The sequence below is a fragment of the Phalangium opilio genome, unplaced genomic scaffold (assembly GCF_054372755.1).
Source record: "Phalangium opilio isolate 3A_F unplaced genomic scaffold, DU_Popi_V2 ptg000048l_1, whole genome shotgun sequence".
NCBI classification, from domain to species: Eukaryota; Metazoa; Arthropoda; class Arachnida; order Opiliones; family Phalangiidae; genus Phalangium; species Phalangium opilio.
In genome coordinates this window covers 1,031,599-1,055,019 of record NW_028324170.1, presented here as the reverse complement: position 1 = coordinate 1,055,019, position 23,421 = coordinate 1,031,599, and the positions used below count along the sequence as shown (strand labels likewise).

Below are 23,421 nucleotides of genomic sequence, written 5' to 3'. Positions count from 1 at the left end.
CGACACTGGAGGTACGCGAGATGAGCCGGCAATATCTTCAATTTCCAAGGTCGTTGTAGTTTGTAGGCCATTGTCGAGTCGTCTGCTCTAAGATAGTTGGGACGTTTTTACGAATCTGCAAAGATTTGTGGTAGATTAAGGAAGGAGTTATTTATGACTTGATAATCATTAATGAATGTCCCTGAGGAACGGGTGTAATTATTTAATAAATATTTTCGAGTTCGTTTTTTCCTTTAACGGTCCGGTTTTTTCGCTAAAGGAGCAGTTATGGAACACTGTTTACTAAAATAGAGTCTGACCCTGAAGTTTCAATTTAATAACTGTAGGAGCATTAAGAGGAAAAGTGGAAAGATTTGTTTTTATTAATTCGATAATATTGATAAGGAACTAAAAACTACAAATGCTTCTATTATCTTCATCTGAGAGTTAGTGTTTTGTGCGGGCTTCAATACACAAAAGATGAACAACAGTAACTGTAGGAAATTGTATCTTCTTCTATGGAAGAATTTCACACTTCACCGACGTCATAAGGTAAGTGAAACAAATTTTTTCGTTTGATCGTATAATCTTCTATTTTAAAATCATAAATTGTAAAGTAAAATTGTGAAGTTAAGATTATTTGTGTTTAACTGGTTATGTCGTTACAATATAAGTAAATGGGTCACTGGCTTCTAAGATGACAGAGTTGCCACAGATAGGTAAAATGGAAAACCTGGAAAAGCATGGGATTAAAAATAGGCCAATAAGATTAGCAGTTGATCAAATGTAATATTCTTAAATACTTTGAACATTGACAAATTATTGGTTTTAAAATATCAGGGGAAATCACATGAACTTGAATCTCAGAATTTTGTAGCAACTCATGATAAACTTTGATCACGCGAATTACATTGTTATTTTTCAATCAGTGTTATTCCTGAAGCCCCTGAAAATGTTTTACTATTGACCCAGTGACCTTTAAACACAATTATTCTTAACTTGTAGATTTTCATGTGTATGAATCAATATGTAGTTAAATTTCAATAAGGGTGCATTTTGAAACACAAATATATCGACAATGATTTATATTTTACCCCATGACCTTTGAACCCATTGCGCGGCCAAAATGTGTTCATATTGAGTTTTATTTTCGATTCCGCGACCTTTGAACCCATTTGAACATTAAGTTTTTTTAATTATATGACCTTTGAACCAATTTTATTATTGAATTTAATTTTTATTGTGTGACATTTGAACTTACAAAATATGTTATATTGAGTTTATTTCTGATTCTGCAACCTTTGAACATCAATCGTATTCTTATATTGAGTTTTATTTTTGATTCTGTGACCTTTGAACCCATTTAAACATTGAATTGTACTTACATCGCTGTTTAATTTTGAGTCCATGACCTTTGAACTCGTGTGTATGTCAAAATATGGTCATATTGAGTTTTATTTTTGATTCTGTGACCTTTGAACCCATTTAAACATTGAATTGTACTTACATCGCTGTTTAATTTTGAGTCCATGACCTTTGAACTCGTGTGTATGTCAAAATATGGTCATATTGAGTTTTATTTTTGATTCTGTGACCTTTGAACCCATTTAAACATTGAATTGTACTTACATCGCTGTTTAATTTTGAGTCCATGACCTTTGAACTCGTGTGTATGTCAAAATATGGTCATATTGAGTTTATTTCCGATTCTGCGACCTTTAAACCCATTTAAACATTGAATTGTACTCGTATCGCTGTTAAATTTTGAGTCCATGACCTTTGAACTCATGTGTATGTCAAAATATGGTCATATTGAGTTTATTTCGGTTCCTGCGACCCTTGCACACTGCTTTACATGAATATTGCATCTGTTATTGAAGCATTTTAGCAAATGCTTAATGTCAAACTAAGGTTTGAATAGCAATGTATTTTTTCACCAATCTTCAGTTTCGGTTAATGGTGGAAATCTTCATACCACTCCTGCTATTCTTGTTGTTGATGGTATTAAGAAAACAGGGCGTTAAACATAACATGCCCGAATGTCATTTCGACGAAAAAGCTTTGCCATCTGCCGGTTTTTGGCCATTTTTTCAAAACACAGTTTGCACTTTCAACAACACTTGTCATCAAAACGAAAGAAATCAGCCTTTAAATCAATCCGCCCAAACAACGTTAAACTTGTACGTTGAAGTTAAAATCCACCAAGGCTTAGTATAAGTAGCATAAAAACATAAGTATGACACTCCTCAGTCCTCAACGTTGAAATTGTAGGGAGGGTCAAAGGGTTGTGATTTAAAATGGCTCCTCCCCTTTTCTCCAAAATGGCGGTGAACTTTAGAGAGTAGAGGATAGTGGTTGAGTCAGGGATAAATGAGGGGAGATGGATTGGAAATGATGATGGGCGACCTGCGACACCGTAACTCTACCAGTGTACCTCGCGTACGCCCCTACCCTTTGGTAGGCGATTGTTAAGTCATTGTATTTGTGTGAGAACTAGCTTCTATTTTTAGACAGAGGGGGCATCCTTTACAATTTCGTATTGTACTTCCCTACCTAAACGCTGAGGATGTTGGGTGGACTTCAGTGCCGTATAGATGGGGGTACAGACTGCAACGTTATCGGTACGGGGTTACCACTCCATTCCTCTCTCCTTCAAGGTGGTAGAATGCACCTGATTGGCTAAGCGGAGCCTGACGTTTACAATACCATATTTTCACCCCTTTGCCCACTCGCTATTATAAGTGTCAAACTTGTAGTTATTATGTTACCTATAGCAATGCAAATACCTGATTTTTGCATCTTTTTTAGTTTAAATAACATTCTGGCTGATTTAGAAGAATTAAGTAACAAATACATTACTAAAAACAAAGTTGAAGACGTAGAAACTATGTTTAAGGATGTTGAAGCATTTAGTAAATTTTTACGGAAATTAACCAATCCTGATGGACCCGTCGTTCAAGGGACTTTAAATATTTCCGAATTGTTTAACGATACCAAAGATATTGTAAATTCTGTAAATAATTTAAATATCAACAACTTTACGCCAAACACCACGCAAATTCTACTCCAATCTAAATTGAGATTTGCCGGTGTTCAAGGGGTAAGATAATTAATTTTCCGTTTTCTAGATTAAACCCCTTATTTTATAGATTAATCCCCTTATTTTATAGATTTAACCCTTTATTTTATAGATTTAACCCTTTTATTTTATAGATTATAACCCTTTTTATTTTATAGATTATAACCCTTTTTATTTTATAGATTATAACCCTTTTTATTTTATAGATTATAACCCTTTTTATTTTATAGATCTTAACCCTTTTTATTTTATAGATCTTAACCCTTTTTATTTTATAGATTATAACCCTTTTTATTTTATAGATCTTAACCCTTTTTATTTTATAGATCTTAACCCTTTTTAATTTATAGATTTTAACCCTTTTTATTTTATAGATTATAACCCTTTTAATTTTATAGATTATAACCCTTTTAATTTTATAGATTATAACCCTTTTTATTTTATAGATCTTAACCCTTTTTATTTTATAGATCTTAACCCTTTTTATTTTATAGATTTTAAACCTTTTTATTTTATAGATTTTAAACCTTTTTATTTTATAGATTTTAAACCTTTTTATTTTATAGATTATAAGTTTATAACCCTTTTTATTTTATAGATTTTAAACCTTTTTATTTTATAGATTTTAAACCTTTTTATTTTATAGATTATAACCCTTTTTATTTTATAGATTTTTAACCCTTTTTATTTTATAGATTTTTAACCCTTTTTATTTTATAGATTATAACCCTTTATTTTTTAAACGAAAATTTCTCACAACCCTTTGTTTTCAACTCGCCCTATAACCAATTTAACACAACCAGAAGTGATTTGCCCCTCGGGGGAAAAAAATAAAATATCACTATTTACAATTTCCAGTTATTCGATATACAACGAGTATCACTGCGTTCACATTTATGTAATCGAGACGCGTTGAGCGATTTGATTATTGTTGAAAATAGATATAAAGCCAGATATCTAAAATACCAATTATGTAGTCTATCGGAAAACGACGCCTCCATTTTCTTTCGACATTTATTGAAAAAAATTGATTGGAAAATATTTTATTATCAAGTAATTAATTCAAAGTTTCGCCGGGGGTATAAGTTATAGTTCAACATTTCTCAATTACTTTCTGCGTACAGTTTTCCAACGTTACTAAAATGAACGTTGGTATGTCACCACCTCGGTTAGAAACGATTATTGATACAGTCGAAACCTTTAATACTATTATGAAAGAGGTAAATAATTGGAAAAAAGTTTAAGTCAAAAAATTTACCGAAAAACATGAATATTGTGGTAGTTTCTCATCACGAACCGAGTGACCTTGATATACCACACGTTTCTCAGTCAATTTCTTGACTAAACCTTAAATCATAAGATATGTTTCATAAGTTTGTCACTGGTTACAAACTTGAGCTTTTCACGAAGTGAGTGTGGTAGGTCATAGATTCGAACTAGCTCCCAGTATGTCTCTAGCATTACGAATTATAGGTAGGTGTCATACTTATGGAACATGTTTTATAAACTTATGCTTAAACTACTAAATAATTAGCGTATTAAAGGAATTAGTTAATGTTTTTCAGCTCAAAGAACTACCTAGTTTGTATTATATTAGAAAAAACGTTAATAATTTAAAATCAACGTCGGATTTTGGCGAAACGATGGTGTTTACGATGCAATTATTTCAAACGTTTTTCTGCGGTCGAAATTCGACCGTTTTATTCGATCCCGATAATCAAGGACTCGAAAGAAAATTCGAAGAGTTGAAAGAACAAATGAAAGAATCGACTAAAAACAACAAAGATAAAACTAAAATTTACGAATATGATAATTCAACGAGTAAGATAAATTTTTGTTTATTGTGCATAATTTATTTTTTTTGTAGGCCTAATATTGTATTATGCTTCATAACACGAGGTCGTGTGATAACCCTAATTGTTATCAATCATAGGATAGTTATTAAGGGCGATTTAAAATTTATTATGCAGGGAATAAGTTTAGAATTTCGGAAAGCAATTTGAAGTGTCATTATGTTATGTTCAGGTTGCAATAGATAAGTTGTCAACAGTACTAAATATATGTTACAGGGCTCCCAGAGTACCTATAATACCTATAAATACCTATAATTCTGAGATGGTCCTATAAAAACCTATAATTCGTAAATTTATCCTATAATACCTATATTTTGGATATGTTGGTTTTAAAACACTGAGAAGCTTAAAAAACAATCCAGAATTTTTTTAAAAATTTTAGCGAGATTACGTTTGACCAGACACAAAAATCGCGGAGGGGATTTGCGGGTAAGCCCACCTTTCAGGGGCAAGGGGATCGGCGGGTAGGCCTACTTTCCAGGGGCAAGGGGATCGGCGGGTAGGCCTACTTTCCAGGGGCAAGGGGATCGGCGGGTAGGCCTACTTTCCAGGGGCAAGGGGATCGGCGGGAAAGCCTACTTTACAGGGGCAAGGGGATCGGCGGGAAAGCCTCCTTTCCAGGGGCAAGGGTATCGGCGGGAAAGCCTACTTTTCAGGGGGCAAGAAGGAATATACCAATACATATATTTACATGAATTCTTCATAATTTGTCACATAACAATACATAAATTCACATGGAATTCTGTTTAATGTATCACGCAACAATACACAATTTAAATGTTATTTTAGATACAAAATGCAATGAATTGTTCGAATACTTGGAAACGAACGATAAAACTCAAATTCTATGGCAAATGTTTAAACCCTTTATTAGAGGCAAAATTCTATACACACCCGTTACAAAAGCAACGACTAAAATTATTGAAAAGGTAATTACTAATTGTGTTACGGTAATTACACTCAATAAACACACGTGTGTAAATTTCAAACACCGCTTTTATAGATGAACGAAACGGTAGTTCCTTTAGTAAACGCTATTGAAAATTTGTCAAAATTAACAGAACAATTGTCGTTAATGTCACTTATGGAAAACAGTGACGAAGAGACAAGCGTTTCTTCAATGAACTTCATGAACGTAAATGATAGATACTTGTCGTTATTTTAACTTGGCAAATTTTACTAAAATATTCTGGATATATTCTTAGAATATTTTAAATAGTCTGAACGAGGACAAATCGTATTTTGGTTATTCTAGTCAAGATTTGTACGACTTTTTCATCGCCCCTAATTTCGAAACTCTCGTAGAATTTCTCATGTATATGTCGGATTTTTCCGATAATCTCAGAACGTATCTACAGGTATGAATTTGTGGTCGTTGGCCCTAAAATACCAAAATTTGGCGAGTTTTTTATTTAAGAAATATTGTAATTTAGTGTATAGACACAAATCGCTTCGAAGGAATATCGGATGAGAAACGAATGTTATTTAGAAGTATCGAATTACAAGCTGAAAAGAAATTTTTCGCCGGAATTGTCTTCGACGATTTACACGAAAATGATAAGGAAGAATTGCCCACGTTTATAAAATACAAAATTAGAATGGACGCCAAACAAGTCGAAAGCAGCAAAAGAATTTTCGATTTGTAAGCCTAACTTTGTTTTCATTAGTTGTAGCTCTGGTTTTGTAGGAGGTACAGGGAAGTCCTTTGAGAATGTTATAGGCCTATTTCTATTCTTTCCGATGGTAATAAGTACTTGAGGTTACAACAATCAGGGCCCGAGTAATTAAGCGAAATGGACATAAACGTCCTCTCCATAGGATTAACATTTGCTTATTTAGACGACCCCTTTTAATGCCGTTTCCATAAGAGATACAGGGAAATCCTTTGAGTATGTTATAGCCCTATTTCTCCTCTTTCCAAGGATACTAAAAACTTGGGGTTACAACAATCAGAGCCCGAGTAATTAAGCAAAATTTTTATAGACGTCCTCTCTGTGGGATTATCATAATCTTAATTACACTACACCTTTAAACTCTGGTCCCATAAGAGATACAGGGATACTAAAAAATTGTGGGTTACAACAACCAGGGCTCGAGTAATTAAGCCAAATCCCAATTTCTCCAATCCATTTTAAATTTAATTTTCAGCTTCCCCAAAGCGGGTAGTCGTCGTAGACCAACGTACGATTTAAAATACTTGACATTCGGTTTCGCTTTTCTACAAGACGCGATAGACCACGCTATAATTAAGCTTCAAACGGGGTCAGAGGTCGAAACGGGCGTTTACACGCAACAATTTCCGTACCCCTGTTACATCATGGATCAATTTTTGTTCCTCATTTCGCTCAACTTCGCGTTTTTTATGACCGTCGCTTGGCTTTACACTTGTTCTATGATAACGAAAGGAATTGTTACTGAAAAACAATTAAGACTCAAAGAAGTCATGAAAATTATGGGTCTTGAAAATGGAATTTTGTGGGTTGCTTGGTAAGACACCGCTGTGAATGCGAACTTATTAGGGAACAATATTAATTGACTTATGAATGTGATATTTTTTTATAACAGGTTTATTGAATCTATTTTAATAATGATAATTAGTTGTATTTTTCTATCTGTGATATTTACGGTGAGTTTATCGTATTTATTTGTTATTTAAAGGAATAGTTCAGGTAACTTAACATTATACCTTAAAAGAAGGGCCTTTTCTAAATATAAAGCGAAATATATTTAAAATAAATGATCTTTTATTGCAAAATAATTAGCATTTAGTTAGCCTTAAAAATAATCAAGGGCTACTGTGCCATCCGCCATTGTTTTAGTGGCTTCTGCCAGCCCGAATCTCTTACCCCTTACCTCTCTCTGTGAGAATTCAACCAATCCCTTAGGGCTAGCAGACGCGGCAGTCCTCGTTTTTAAGGCTAAATGCCAATTAGTTTTTAACAGGGATAGATTTAATTTTAAAAGTAGGAATGGAGAACAGTTAATATTTACTTCAGTCCGACTCATAGTCCAGTAAAGAGCCCCTCCCTCCCTCCAACACATAACGAAAAGTTTAAATTATCTTATTGGCTCACTTAAACTACATTTTGATAACGTTGCTGACGGGGACGGCGAAAAATACGTACTTTCTTTTTTACCTCTGTCGCTATGACCCGCCTCTTCTTTCATACTCCACTTAGACGCGCGCCCAGATTACTCTGTTCTCCATTCTTACTTCTAAAATTAAATCTATCCCTGTTTTTAATAAGAGATTATTAATTTATATTTTTTAATATTTAATTCCTTTTATATTTAGAAAAAGGCCGTTCTTTTAAGGTATAATGTTATGTTAACTTGACTTTTCCTTTAAATACTTGTTTTTCATTTATATTTAATATAAAACCCGTCTCTTTTTTTTATAGTACGGAGGTATTTTAGAACGAAGTGATCCCGTTGTGATCTATATTTATCTTTTGTCGCATTGTTTCGCGATTGTGATGATTAGTTTTTTGTTGAGTACCTTCTTCTCCAATGCCAATATCGCCGCTGTCGGTGGCGGAACCATTTTTTTCTTGTTTTATCTGCCCACCTCGTTCTTAAACAGGTTTTACATGGATATGAATTATTGGCTGAAATTTTTATCGGTAAGGTTTCATCCGTGAGTCGTGATTGGCTGAGCGAGTTGAGAAAAATCAGGGGTTTTGTTATTTTTTTTTTTTTTTGGTTTTTGTTTTTTTTTTGGACGGACCTTTTTTGGAAATTTGTTTTCTGATGCTCTAAAATTTAATTGATTTTAATGAAATTTGGAACGGTGGTTTTTTATAATCCGTAGAAGAGGCGTATTAATTTTGGTTTTAAACGGTTGCCATCTTGGAACATGGCGGCCCAAAATCTAACTAACCATATTTTTTCACGCGATTTCTTCCGAAATTTGTTTGAAATGTACTTTCTGACACTCTTAAATCTTTACCGATTGGATTTAAATTTACAATGGTGGTTCATTATCACCTATAGAAGATTCGTATATAATTTGGTTTTAATCGGTAGCCATCTTGGATAATGGCGGCCCAAAATTGAAGTAGCTGGAACGTTCTAACGCGATAACTCCCGCAAATATGAACCGATTCGAATGAAATTTTGAAAATTGGTTCATTATAATATACGTAATATAATATAATATACGTTTAGATCGGTATCCTTGTTCCAAAATGGCGTCTGAATATCAAAATGTCTGACGCAGTTCAGTTTAATTTCTCCCTCGCTTGGTCCAAATTAAACCCTATAATTATACATAACTAAAACTTCAATCTTTCCGTGCGCAGTGCATCATGCCCAGTTGCGCTTTTAGCATGGGTGCTATATATTTGTCATTTCTCGAAGAGAACGGTGAAGGTGCCCAATGGGGCAACCTTGGCGTTAGTCCAATACCGGACGATACATTTAGTTTAGGTCACTGTATCGGCATGAACATATTCGATGGCGTTCTGTTCATGCTGATAGCCTTATACATCGAAAGTGTTTTCCCCGGTCAATACGGTATTGCCAAACCGTGGTATTACTTCCTGACCAAATCTTATTGGTTCGGTACCAATTCGTTAACCGATAATGAAATCAATCAAAAATCAAATGGGGGCTTTCAATGTATGTTGTTTTCACGCGTTTACTGGGTTGCCACAGTCAAGGAGTTTAAAGAGGTCAGGGAAAAGTCAGGGAATTTGAAATTGTGGCAACCCTAGTTTACTATATGTCCACATTATCCAGCGTAAGAAAAATAATTAACTATATTATTAATTATAATATAGTTAACGACGATTTTGAAGACGAACCATCCGATTTAACTTTAGGAGTATCGATTCAAAATTTAGTCAAAATTTACGGTAATCGTAAAAGGGCAGTTGATGATTTGTCCCTCAATTTTTACGAAAGTCAGATTACGTCATTTTTGGGTCACAATGGAGCAGGGAAAACATCCACAATGTATGTAATATCCGTGGTGGTGTAAAACCAAAAGCAGTCACGCGTCTAAGATACTCACAGACAATACCTTTTGTTCAATCAATAAAGCTCGATGCTGATTGGTTTATACGCTCCTACATCGGGAAATGCGTACATAAATGGTTATAGCGTAACTAAGAACATGGATGACGTACGAAGAAGTTTGGGTGTATGTCCCCAATACAACGTTTTATTTGAAGGGTACGTTTGTAATGTCCAATCTTTTCAACTGATAAGATTATCAATGGTGTTACACCGTACGTCGTGTCCGCGCGTCACACCCTTGTGTTTATGACGTATTTATTTGTAGTTTAACGGTGGAAGAACATTTATGGTTCTACGGGTGTTTAAAGGGTGGGACCAATGAAAGTGTAGCCGAAGAGACCGAAGAATTATTGGTTGATTTGGGTCTCGAAGGTAAACGAAAGGAATTTACCGGTAACCTTTCGGGTGGCATGAAACGAAAGTTGTCAGTTGGTATCGCCTTCACTGCCGGCTCGAAAACAGTCATTTTAGATGAACCAACCGCTGGTGTGGATCCTTGCGCTAGACGATCCATTTGGGAGTTGTTAATTAAGTACAAAAGAGGTAGGCCTATTTTTGGTGGCAAATTTGGGTTCGTTACTAACGCTGGGAAAACCGCTAAAAATATTTTGTAAGGGCAGGGATAGATTTAATTTTAGAAGTAGGAATGAAGAACGGTTAGTATTTACTTCATTCCAACTCATATCTAGTTCACTACTAGGGAGAAGGTATAAGATGCCTAAGTATTCGCACGCCATAGTCCCAGTCCCCCTTTCAAAATACAAGGGGGGGGGACGTAAAAGGAGGCCGGGCTATTTCGCCTCTCCTCAGTCGGAAAATACGTAATTTTCGTCATTCGCGTCGCGCTGACGTGAGGTGTCAAGAACCAGTGAGATGCTGGTTGTAATTTAGAGGCTGGGATTAACTCCTGACCTACGTTTGGACTGGAGATAAAGCTAGAAATGTCGCGAATATATATCTTCTCCCTAGTAAACTAAATATCGCTTCTTGATGAAGCTTTACCGAATTTACGTTTTTCCCAGTTTTAGACAAGTTTTTTTTAAAAAGTTAAAAACCTGGGCCAATCTTTCAATCGTTGTCCTTGTTCTTAAAGACAGGACTATTATATTAACAACACATCATATGGACGAAGCTGAATTATTGGGTGATAGAATAGCGGTGATAGCCAATGGCAAGCTTAGATGTTGCGGATCTTCACTTTTCTTAAAAGCTAGATACGGAAAAGGGTATTACTTGACCATGGTCAAAAGTCCGGAGAAACACCTGGAGATGAATGGCAATTGCAATGATTTTGTTGACGAAAAAACCGTTTTATTTCCCAAATTGGGTTACTTGGAAGAAGGTAATTTAGGTTTAATTACCGACGTGGTAATTAATCTCAAATGAAAAACATGTATTCAAGTTGTTTCTGATAAGTCTGCCATAAATTAATGGGAATGTTCTTTTGGTTGCACGATTTTGAGTCGAAATGTAAATTCTATCTCCATTTTGTTTGCTCTAAGGGACGCTGTTTTCGAGTTAAGATTGGATGGAGTACTTAACGGATGACCCCTTAAATTTAATTAGAAATTATTGCCTTTCGGTTTCTTAATTTAATTTTTAGGGGTCATCCGTAAAATACTCCATCCAATCATAACTCGAAAATAGTGTCCCGGACGGCAAAATGGAAATAGAAATTGCATTTTCGACTCAAATTGATTTCCCAAAGAACAATCCTCCAATTTATGGATACAGACTTATCAGAAAACACTTTGTATATTACCTATAATGGTTACGTAGTTGCCGCGAAAATGAGCGATTTCGTCAAGAAGTACGTTCGGGAAGGAGAGTTGATAGAGAATGTCGGGGCTGATATGACATTTCTAATTCCTAAAAAATACCAGGAAGATGGTAGTCTACTAAAACTCCTTGAAAGTTTGGAAAAACAGCAAAATTATTTGCCAATATCTAGTTACGGTATTTCCGACTCGTCCTTCGAAGAAGTAATTGCCTTATTTATGCCATAAGTTTATAAGATATTTTCCACAAGTATAACACTTCATATCTTATGAGCTTATGTTTATACCCGTGTTTTTTTAATGTCATAAAAAAACTAATTTTAATTGCAGATATTCCTTCGTATTTCTGAAACAGCCAGGGATAATGTTGCAGTTAAAAATACCTCCGAAAATAGGAGTCTCAGCGATAAGTTACTGTATAATTGCGGCAATTTTATTGCGGTTTTATTGTCGTGTTTGGGACAAAAGAAAAAGAAACGGCCTGATGGTTCGTATATTCGTAATTTTTATAGTTTTCTTTTTAGGATTAATTCAAGGACGCCAAAGATCCTAGAATTCCTATAAAATCCTATGCTTTATTAACGTATAAGATACCGTTTTCAAAATATCCCTTAAAATAATTTCCTACAATTAAGAAATTTTAAATTTTGGGTGAACTCTTATCTAATTTTTTTTTTGGTCTAAATTTACTTCAAGTGACGGACTATTTAGACGGTTATACGTCACCACCACCTTCCCCTTCGAAGCAAGTAATGGGGAAGTGGCTTTTTTGGCAACAGTTTGTAGCTTTAATCGTTAGAAGAGTTCATCACACTAAGCGTGATTACAAAGGTCTATTTTGCGAGCTTGCTATGCCTCTGTTTTTTATCTGTTTATCAATGGGTCTCTCCGAGTTCACGGCGTCCTATTCCGAGGAACCAGCGATCGAGTTGCATCCTTGGCATTTTAAACCTCCCAATTACATCTTTTTCGAGTGAGTATCGGTTTACTTATTGTCATGGCGACAAACGTAGTCCCATCGGAGAAATTTGAGGCGGGGACTTTCTCTAGCTTGATAATTTTGAGACGGATATTGAGAAATTTTTGGCCGATGTATCGTGAAATTAGGTCGAAATATCGTGATATTGGGTCGAAATATCGTGATATTGGGTCGAAATATCGTGATATTGGGTCGAACTCTCGTGAAATTGGGTCGAACTCTCGTGAAATTGGGTCGAACTCTCGTGAAATGCGGTCGAAATCTCGCAGGGTTCATACAAACCTGGAAAACATGGAAAACCTGGAAAAATCAGGGAAATAAATAGTTGACACAAACCTCAGGGAAAATTCAGGGAAATTACGAATTTCTAGTAAAATTCAGGGAAATCAAGGAAATTTGCGTCAAACAGGGCCGAGTAATTAAAAAAAATGTTCATAAACATACCCCCTCCATAGGATTAACATTACACTTTACTTTGGAGGCAGGCTGGTTATATTAGAGATACGGAGATGTCCTTTGAGTATGTTATAGTACAATTTGTCCCCATCCAGCCATACTAAAAACTTAGGGCTACGACAAACGGGGGCCGAGTAATTAAGCAAAACCTAAACAAACAACTCTCACTCTCTCATTCTCACTCTCTCACTCGTTTAGCTAACCAACCCTGTCGCGCACTCGTTTAGCTAACCCACCCTGTCGCGCACTCGTTTAGCTAACCCACTTTTGATTTTTAACAATAAACTTTGGAGGCTCGTAACTCTGTTTCTACTAGAGATACGAGGATGTCCTTTGAGTATGTTTTAGTCCTATTTGTCCCCCATCCAACCATACTATAAACTTAGGACTGCGACAAACAGGGGCCGACTAACTAAGCAAAAGGTAAACAAACAACCCGCTCCATAGGAATAGCATTACGCTAAACTTTGGAGCCTCGTAACTCTGGTTCTACTAGAGGCACTGGGATGTCCTTTGAGTAGGTTATAGTCCAATTTGTCCCCCATCCAGCGATACTAAAAACTTAGTGCTACGACAAACAGGGGCCGAGTATTTAAGGAATATCTTCGTCAACTTATGTTAGTGTCTCACTTATTGTTATTAGGTTACTTTTGATTTTTAACAATAAACTTTGGAGGCTCGTAACTCTAGTTCTACTAGAGATACGGGGATGTCCTTTGAGTATGTTAGAGTTCAATTTGTCCCCCATCCAAACAGGGGCCGAGTAATTAAGCAAAACGTAAACAAGCAACCCCCTCCATAGGAATAGCGTTACACTAAACTTTGGAGGCTCGTAACTCTGGAAAATTCAGGGAAATTTGTTTTCCAAAAGTTGTATGAACCCACTCGTGAAATTCGGTCGAAATCTCGTGAAATTCGGTCGAAATCTCGTGAAATTGGGTCGGAATCTCGTGAAATTCGGTCAAAAGCTACAATTTCTTTTTAATCATAAAAAATTCAATTGTAACTTCAAATAGGAACCAAAACAGTACGAGCCAATCGAGCAATTCTCAAATTGAATCTCTTTTATCCGAACCCGGTTTGGGGAATCGTTGCGTTAAAGACAACCGCATTAAGTAGGTTGTCTACCAAAAGAATCTAGTATTTAATCCCCAACTTAAAAAATACGTTTCTGAATTCATTGAAGAAAATTCGAATGCTTGAATTCGAACAAACTCCATCGGGAAGATCTGATTCAACGTTACAATATTAGTGAGGCTAACAAAATCGTTGATTGCTCGTGTAGTTTGGGCAGTATTCGCTGCCCAGCTGCTGCCGGTGGCCCCACACCGCCTTCCGTTGTCACTGCAACCGGCGATATTCTACAAAACGTCACCGGGCGAAATGTATCCGACTGGATTGTAAAGACTACCAAGAAATATTACAAACGAAGGTTAGTTCGTTTTAATTGCATAAGTTCATGATGCAACATAAGTATTTCCAAGCTACCAAGTTTTCCAAAATATTTACCCCGAGTTAGCACGTTTTCCAAAATATTTACCCCGAGTTAGCACGTTTTCCAAAATATTTACCCCGAGTTAGCACGTTTTCCAAAATATTTACCCCGAGTTAGCACGTTTTCCAAAATATTTACCCCGAGTTAGCACGTTTTCCAAAATATTTACCCCGAGTTAGCACGTTTTCCAAAATATTTACCCCGAGTTAGCACGTTTTCCAAAATATTTACCCCGAGTTAGCACGTTTTCCAAAATATTTACCCCGAGTTACCACGTTTTCCAAAATATTTACCCCGAGTTACCACGTTTTCTAAAATATTTACCCCGAGTTACCACGTTTTCCAAAATATTTACCCAGAGTTACCACGTTTTCCAAAATATTTACCCCGAGTTACCACGTTTTCCAAAATATTTACCCCGAGTTACCACGTTTTTCAAAATATTTACCCCGAGTTACCACGTTTTTCAAAATATTTACCCCGAGTTACCACGTTTTTCAAAATATTGACCCCGAGTTACCACGTTTTTCAAAATATTGACCCCGAGTTACCACGTTTTCCAGAAGATAATGACCTTTAGTTGCCACGTTTTCCAGAAGATAATGACCTTCAGTTGCCACGTTTTCCAAATATACTGACCCTGAGTTACCACGTTTTCCAAAACATTGACTTATAGTCCAGTTGCCGTCTTCAAGCTGTTCATTAATTGTTTCTAGGTTTGGTGGGTTTTCATTCGGTCTCAAAAACCCCGTCTCCGAATTCTTGGACAATGTCCTGGCGAATTTGAGCCACCGTTTGGTCAACCCTTTGTCATCCCGTAATTACAACGTTACCGTAATCAATGACGTCATTAATCATTGGCGTCGTAGCTCGCGGAATACGCAACCCGTTGACAATGTCCGCGTATGGTTTAATAATCGAGGTTGGATTTCATCCGTTACCTTTGTCAATTTGATGAACAATGTTCTTCTACGTTCCAAACTGGATCCCGGTAAAGATCCAGCTGATTACGGAATATCCATTACGAATCATCCAATGAAATACGGACCTGATCAAGCCATGGATATCATTAAGTAGGTCTAAATGTTTTAAGCACTTCACTTCACTTAAAAAATCCGTCAAAATGTGTGTTTAAAGAAACATAAATTTCACGTCTCGAATATCAAAACATTGATGCAACAAGTCTTGTTACAAGTTTGGTTATGGTTATACTATAGCATAAGTGAATCATATTACAGCTCCCCATAAGTACTGGACGTAGGTTATGCTTTTGTAAACAGCGTTTTCTTCCAAGACATCCAAGCCCGCCATCTATAGCTCAGTTTTACAAGTATAGTTTTCCCATTAACCCGGATCTTGAGATAGGTTAACCTACGGAAGTTCCGGTTGATGATAAAGGCTGTCAGACCGCCGTCAGTGTCATGATTAGTGTGAAGCTTGTTATCGCGTTATAATTTTGATTTAGAATGGCTTATGTTTCTTTGCTAATTAGGAAAAACGCCTAGGATCAATGTAACTAATTGCAATGCCCAAATTAAAGAGACATCTGAACACGATCTATGTGATATTAAAAGCACTTAACCGTAAGCGACCAAAACGTTTTGTAAAACCAGCATCTTTCGCAAACGGAAAACGTTAAAGCATTGAAAAAATTTGTCACACTTAAAAAAGGAAAACAAATTTCTATGTCGACGCACATAACCTTTAATTAGTAATAAATCGGTCCAACTATCCCCGCTAAAAACCTTTAGATCGGTGGAAACTCAGTACTGTACTAAGGATACATTAAAAATAGTCTAGCATGATGAAGGCTATTTTGATGATTTCCTTTTCAACACAAGCCTTTAAAAAATACCTATAGACCGCCAATTATTTTTTAAAATCGGAAAAATAAAGTGGAGCTCTACTATTATATTCACAACCCAACACTTTGTATGGAACAACTTGTTTCTTTCCGCGCTCTTCTCTCTCAAACCTTTCCTCATTGGCTACCACTTACTTCCGTTAGCTTGCCCCGCTTTTTAAAAATTTCTTTCGCGCCAAAATCATTCCCCTGGTTTAGTTCACAAATTCGCCACTGCGTTTCGCATATACCCTTTTCTCTTCAGTGCTAGGAGACAATGCTGATGCACGGCGATGTTATATCGTCCAGTACTTCTAGGGAGCTGTAATATGATCCACTTCTGACTATAGTGTTCGTGGTGTTTCTTTTCAGTGACCATGGTGATTTAGGATTTATTACTAGTCTATGCATTATATTTGCATTGTAAGTTATAGACATCCTAAGGCCCCCTTTAAACATTTAAAATCTAACACTCAAAAAACCGTTTAAGGTCATTCGTACCTGTTAGTTTCATAATATTCATAATCGAAGACAAATCGAGCGGTTCCAAACACCTTCAATACGTCAGTGGTTTGAAACCAATTCTTTACTGGCTCAGCTCATTCATATTTGACATAGTAAGCCACGAAAACAAACAAAAGCAAAGCAAATAAACTAACGTATTTAAATCACCAACGCGTATTTTAGTTTAAGGCTTTGTTCGTCGTGTTTCTCTGCGTGCTCATATTCTTGGCCTTTGACGAACAATCGTACATCTCCGATTATCACATTTCTGGCTTCACCTTTTTACTGTTCTTATTCTGGTAAGTGGTTTATGTTCACAGCTAGGGAGTACAGAGGGAGATGTCGCCGTGGACCTTACGTTATATTTTTAATGTCATTAAGCTTTGCCTGTATACCATTAATGTACATTGCCACAAATTTCTTCGATTCGGCCAGCGCCGCTTTCATCACCTTATCTAGTGTCAATCTCTTTGTCGGTTGTCTAACCACAATCTCTATTTATATCTTGCGAATGTTGGATAACAAAGTAAGGTAGTTGGTCATACCAACGTACTTTCTTGTGAGTGGTGACTGTCTGATATTGAAGTAATTGGTTTGGTTTTTTATCGTCATGGAAAGGTTTTGGAGGACTTAGCCTCGGTTCTAGATAAAGTTTATCTCATTTTTCCTCATTATTGTTTGGGACGGGGTTTGATGGACTTGTACAGTACTAACTTGATGGCCTCTGTCTTCGCCGATTATGGTTAGTACCGTTTTTTTATTGCGTATACCTACCACCTTCAATAGCGAAAACCCCATAAAACTTAAGTATATTGTGTCCATCTTGACCTTGAGAAAGTGTCCAAGGACATAGACGGTTCAAACGACTCGTTCAAGTATAGCTATGTTTTGGTTTTTAACCCAAAAAAGGTGTCGATCTTCGTAAAAACCCGTACCATTTCAACTTCATGGGTTTGAACCTTCTCCTACTCGGTCTTCAAGGTGTCATTTTCTTCGTAATTGTTGTTGTCATTGACTATGGCGTCATACACGTCAAAAGATACGAATTCCCTACCACCTCTAATCATTCGTTAAAAGCTGAAGATGAAAAGGAACTTTTTTGTGACCAAGATGTTCTACAAGAACAGGAACGCGCGCGATCGGCCAAACCGGATGATTACGTTTTGTTAATTCAAGACTTGTGCAAAGTGTACGACCCTCTGAAACCCCCGGCTGTTAATAAGTTATGTTTGACCGTCGGAAATGGTCAGTGTTTCGGACTGTTGGGTGTCAATGGTGCCGGGAAAACGACTACCTTTAAAATGCTGACTGGAGATACGACTGTCACATCAGGGGACGCTTTTATTGGAGGTTACAGGTAAGATCTTTCTAGTTATCTAGACTGTTTTCCCAAATTTGTAATGGCATTGCTGCGAGATTCGCTATCAGAATCCCAACTTTGTGATGTCATAACTCGCGTTTAACAACACTTATAAGGAAATCCCTTTAACACATGATAGCCCTAATTGTTATCTATCCAAGGATACCTAAAACTTTACCTTACGTCAATCAGAGCTCGAGAAAATTAACTTTCAATTAAAAACAACGTCGTAACTCCACCTTAACTACACTTACAATCAAATCCTCGTAGCCTATAATGTCCCTAATTATCCAAGGATACTAAAACCGTAGGCCTACATTACGTCACTCGGTACACAAGAAAACCACCTTTAAAAGGAACGCGTTTGTTTATCAGTATCAAATCAGAGCTGGAAGAGACGTGCAAAGTAATTGGGTACTGCCCACAATTTGACGCTCTGGATCCATTGTTGACAGCTTTGGAACATTTAGAATTTTACGCTAGAATCTCGGGAATTCCTGAAAGGAGTATTAAAACTGTAAGCGCGTCGGAAATAAATAATTCCATGAAGCTGGGATAAGAAATGATTTGTTTCGTAGACGGCCTATTGGGCCATTAAAAAGTTGGGACTATCTCAATACGCTCATATACCAGCTGGAACTTATTCAGGTGGTAATAAAAGAAAGCTATCCACGGCTATTGCCCTAGTTGGTTACCCAGCAGTCATATTTCTGGTAAATACAACCCTTCTACCATGTTTAAGTACCCTTTCTAAGTACTTGTGTCATGGTAGGACGAACCCACGACCGGTATGGATCCCCATAGTAAAAGATTTCTATGGAATTGTATTTTGGATGTAGTTAAAGACGGTCATTGTGTCGTATTGACCTCTCATAGGTAGGTCATCTTTGGGTTTTGCGTGAATTTAAGGTCAGAGTTCAAAGTACTTGAGAACATTGGGTGTTTTTATTGTAGTATGGAAGAATGCGAAGCTCTCTGTACCAAATTAGCTATTATGGTTAGTGGACAGTTTCGGTGTTTAGGCAGTATTCAACAGTTGAAAAATAAGTAAGTAGTTAACTTACGTTATCAAAAGCAAATAGAAAATAACAGAAAGTGCACGAGCTAGGGTTTAAGGGTGGTAAATGAAAGTCTGGGTAACGGTAGTAACACTAGTTTTGTCGAAAGGTACGGTGCTGGTTACACGGCAACTTTGAAAGCGTCGGAAGACGTAGCAAAGGTTAAACAAATGATGGTAGAAACCTTTGGAAATTGCGCTATTCTTCGTGAAGAGCATTTGAAGCAATTACAATATGGCGTCAATTCATCTCTTCAGTTGTCCTTCATTTTTAGACAACTAGAAGAATTTAGGCGAAATTCATTGATAGAGACTTACTCCGTGACTCAAACAACTTTGGAACAAGTAATTAACGAAACGAATCTTAATTGCCAACGATCTCAATTAGTAAGTACTATTTGCTAATTAAATAATTGCAGGTTTTCGTCAATTTCGCCAAAGAACCAACACCCGCATCGCCTTCGGACGCCTCGCCTTCTTTACAAGTGGAAATTGTTCCATCAACCAAAAATTCTCATATTGGTAAGATTTCTGGTGTTATCGCGAGAATATGTTATTGGAGACTTACAGGGTTATTATCATAAACTTATGGTGCCGATAAATTTTGTGGTGATATACAGGGTGTTCCATAAAGGCAGGTTATATTGTACTTAGGTCGAACCATCGTTTTTGCAACACCATGCTCTAGAAACTTACTTTTTAGTCAAACAAACTTAGACAATTCCAACCTATTTGATTGAAGACTTATCATGGGATTACGGTGACGTAAACTTATGTTGGTGACAAAAATGAAGCACCTATTTTTAGGTGATGGTGATGATGATGACGAAGGCAATCCGGAATTGATAAATTTAATAATTGGAAATGGAAAAGCCATTTACGAAGTTGATAGAGAAACGGTTGTGTAAATTATGCACGAGTTTTCAAACCCACCAATTGCAGCAGTTGCACAGATTTGAAAATGCGGTGCGTGCAGTGCAGAAATGCTAAGCCTTGTGCAGTTTGAGAGCACTGAACTAATTCACCTGTTATTGTTATTTAAAAGACAAGACCTCGTTATCATATACTCTTGACCAACCCTTGTCCCATTGTTTACAAAATTCATTTTATATATATTGTTATAAGTAATTTAACTAACTCAGTATAAGTGTGCCATGACGATATTTACACTGGACAGCGCATGCGTGGAAAGAAAGGTAAGGGAAATTAAGGTCAAATGCTTAGTATTGGCAGGCACACTTATATCTGGTTATTTTACTTATGCCTATATTTATTAATGTTAGCATTATATACACAAACACACACAAAAAAATGAAACAAATTTTATATTTCGCGTTGAAATTTAATTAGTTTATTGATGGCTTTAGTTGTGATAAGTAAAGAAGAAATTCTTTTAATTCCTAACTTGGTCTGTATCTACTCTGATATCTTTCCTATTTTGCCTTGAGTGGTGAAGATTGCTCAGATCAGCTTATCCAGTGAAATTCCGCGGTAAAAACAGTAAGTGAACCTCTTTATTAAGGTATGATAATTTGGGGGCCCGCGGACCCCAACTTGGACGAAGAGTTGAAAATTCAAAAAATACGTTGCTCTACTGTAGTGATATAATAATAGCGAGAAGCGATATATAGTTTACTAGGGAGAAGGTATAAGATGCCTAAGTGTAGTGATATAATAATAGCAAGAAGCGATATCTAGTTTACTAGGGAGAAGAGCCTAAGGGTAGTGATATAATAAAAGCGAGAAGTGATATCTAGTTTATTAGGGAGAAGGTATAAGATGCCTAAGTATTCGTGCGTCATAGTCACAGTCTCCCTTTCAAAATACAAGGGGAGGGGGCGTAAAAGGAGGCCGGGCTATTTCGCCTCTCCTCAGGTGGAAAATACGTAATTCTCTTCATTCGCGTCGCGCTGACGTGAGGTTTCAAGAACCAATAAGATGCTGGTTGTAATTTAGAGGCGGCGGGGATTAACTCCGGATATACATTTGGACTGGAGATAAAGCTGGAAATGTGGCGAATTTATACCTTCTCCCTAATAAACTATAGATATTACTTCTTGATAATAGCAAAGTTAAAAATATATCGTCTGAAGGATTTTGCTAAAATTAGGTTAATATTGAAGTACGCAATTACTGAAAGGTTCTTTTTAAAAAATACTCATTAAGATAAGGGCCTGTTTTTAATTAATATTAGAAATAACCCGCCCTATTAAAGGAAAAATACACGACGTCAATTAGAGGACCCTAGCTTAGTCCCTCGGGACAATTAAAAGTAGGGAACAAATCACAATTAACTACTGAAACATCAAGCCTCGTTTGAAGTGCCTCATTAAATTGGATGGGTCGTTTTTAATTAGGGCCTTAAATAACATGTTTTTCAACTAAACTTAAGAAAATATGTACGAAATATTGACATTTTAAAATATTCGTAACGCCTATGTTAAGTTGTCAATATTAAATCGTGGTAAGTATTGGCTTAAAAACTTCAGAAGTGGCCATATATTGAACTTGGTTATACCACAATATTTGTTCTTGTCGCTACTATTTGGTATTTGCCTATTCTAACATAAGTCCATTATGCATAAGTAAGTTACGAACATAGTTTTGGGGTTTTCGAAATCAAGTTTCAATTTGAAATTAATTAATTAGAGTGACCTTGATATACCAGAAAAATTAATTCAGATCCTAATTTGGGCCACCCCTTATAGCTTTAAACAGCGAGTTCAAGATATTAAATTAAATATAATGACTTTGATATACCTGGACGCTTATCTTAATCTCTTTCTCAAGCGCATACCGTTAACGTATATTTATGTATAGTCTGCTACCACGAACTTTGTCGTGACGTCACACCCTCCTATCGCTTACCTGGGCTTTGGCAACCATATTGGAAGTCGTCAGCTCAGGCCTTACAATTTAGACTGTACCAATATTTACGTCACGTCCCCGTAGCTCCTCCCCTCTCAGTACTACTCTATTGTAAGAAATCACCCAATTTAATTTACCCATCCCCTATTGGGTGCGTTTATATAAACTAACGTGTTTGGTATATATAGCCTTTGCTGCAACTTATGATGATAATGGACTTATGTTACTCTTACGTTAGATTTGCGCTTGTTGGTGTTATAAGCAATATATTTGAATTTTTTTTAGTGAGATGTCAATCCAAGGTTCCAAACGAAACGGATCTCGTGGGGCTGTATTCGTACGCGACGAAACTTGTACGTACTACTTTATTATTTACGCGATTTAATATTACGTCTTACTCCGCCTTAGCTTTCCCATAATTTATCAAATAGTGTTGTACGAAATTGTACAAAGTTCTATTTTTTTAACACTCCAGTTCTCTCTCTCCCCATCACAACTACCAATGTTGGGAACTCAGCAAATTTTTTAGCTCGAGATTGTTTGGTTTAAAATCCTTTTTCTGTCCATCTTCAAAACTAATAGAAGTTCTTTCAGATTTATTTTAACCCTTTAAGGAAGCTAAGGGTTTTCGGGGTTTTGAATTGTTTCCTATTGGCTGGTTTAGTTTTATTCGCGAGTAGATATGTTCTCAATTTCACTGCGAAATCTGATCTATGATAATAATTTCCTAAGAAGCAATATTGTTATTTCTAGCGCATTTCCATATCAATGCCTCGAAGTTTTAATTAATTAAGGAATTTAACGTAATATTAAATAATGTAGAGAGCGCTAATTGGCATTGATCTCCAGCCAAAAAGCTAGAGATCAAGGGTGGTAGTACTTCATAAAACATACTGGAAATACACTACTTAAAGTTTTCACAACCTTCCTAGCTCACTTTCTATTATTTCTTATTTACTCTTGGTAAACACAACGCAAACTTTAAAACTGTCTTGCTTATCTTGTTTTAATTCTTTATTTTTTTTCCTATCTCTTTGAGATGAGAGAGAGTGAAGAAGAGGTTTTGAGGTTTTTGGCGCGATAAGAAAGCTCAGCTAGTTGACAGAAAAATAGCAAATAACTTGGAGGGAGTTCAGCAAGGGATTCTAATA

General features: G+C 36.3%; 2 protein-coding genes across 2 annotated transcripts in view; both read left to right on the top strand.

The window, feature by feature from the left end:
- Positions 1–2: 2 nt before the first annotated feature.
- On the top strand, positions 3–20,806 carry LOC149673536 (phospholipid-transporting ATPase ABCA1-like). Its single transcript, XM_089839105.1, has 37 exons — positions 3–531; positions 1,927–2,159; positions 2,788–3,079; positions 3,917–4,111; positions 4,183–4,278; positions 4,624–4,879; positions 5,701–5,840; positions 5,915–6,046; positions 6,117–6,269; positions 6,345–6,553; positions 7,060–7,398; positions 7,477–7,537; positions 8,313–8,534; positions 9,213–9,531; positions 9,693–9,867; positions 9,955–10,086; positions 10,196–10,473; positions 11,024–11,272; positions 11,710–11,912; positions 12,039–12,195; positions 12,405–12,681; positions 14,160–14,258; positions 14,330–14,575; positions 15,355–15,711; positions 16,854–16,904; positions 16,972–17,098; positions 17,169–17,284; positions 17,367–17,511; positions 17,604–17,727; positions 17,895–18,342; positions 18,721–18,862; positions 18,924–19,058; positions 19,118–19,221; positions 19,300–19,392; positions 19,513–19,747; positions 19,822–19,924; positions 20,210–20,806. Exons 1-37 carry the CDS (start codon positions 460–462, stop codon positions 20,308–20,310), a joined length of 6,816 nt encoding a protein of 2,271 aa, XP_089695231.1. The 5' UTR covers positions 3–459; the 3' UTR covers positions 20,311–20,806.
- Positions 20,807–21,979: 1,173 nt separating this feature from the next.
- The window catches only part of LOC149673533 (plancitoxin-1-like), a 34,374-nt gene continuing 32,932 nt past the window's right edge, over positions 21,980–23,421 (top strand). Inside the window, exons 1-2 of the mRNA XM_089840011.1 lie at positions 21,980–21,987; positions 22,573–22,623. Coding sequence (XP_089696137.1) covers positions 21,980–21,987; positions 22,573–22,623 — 59 coding nt within the window. The remainder of the gene's footprint in view (positions 21,988–22,572; positions 22,624–23,421) is intronic.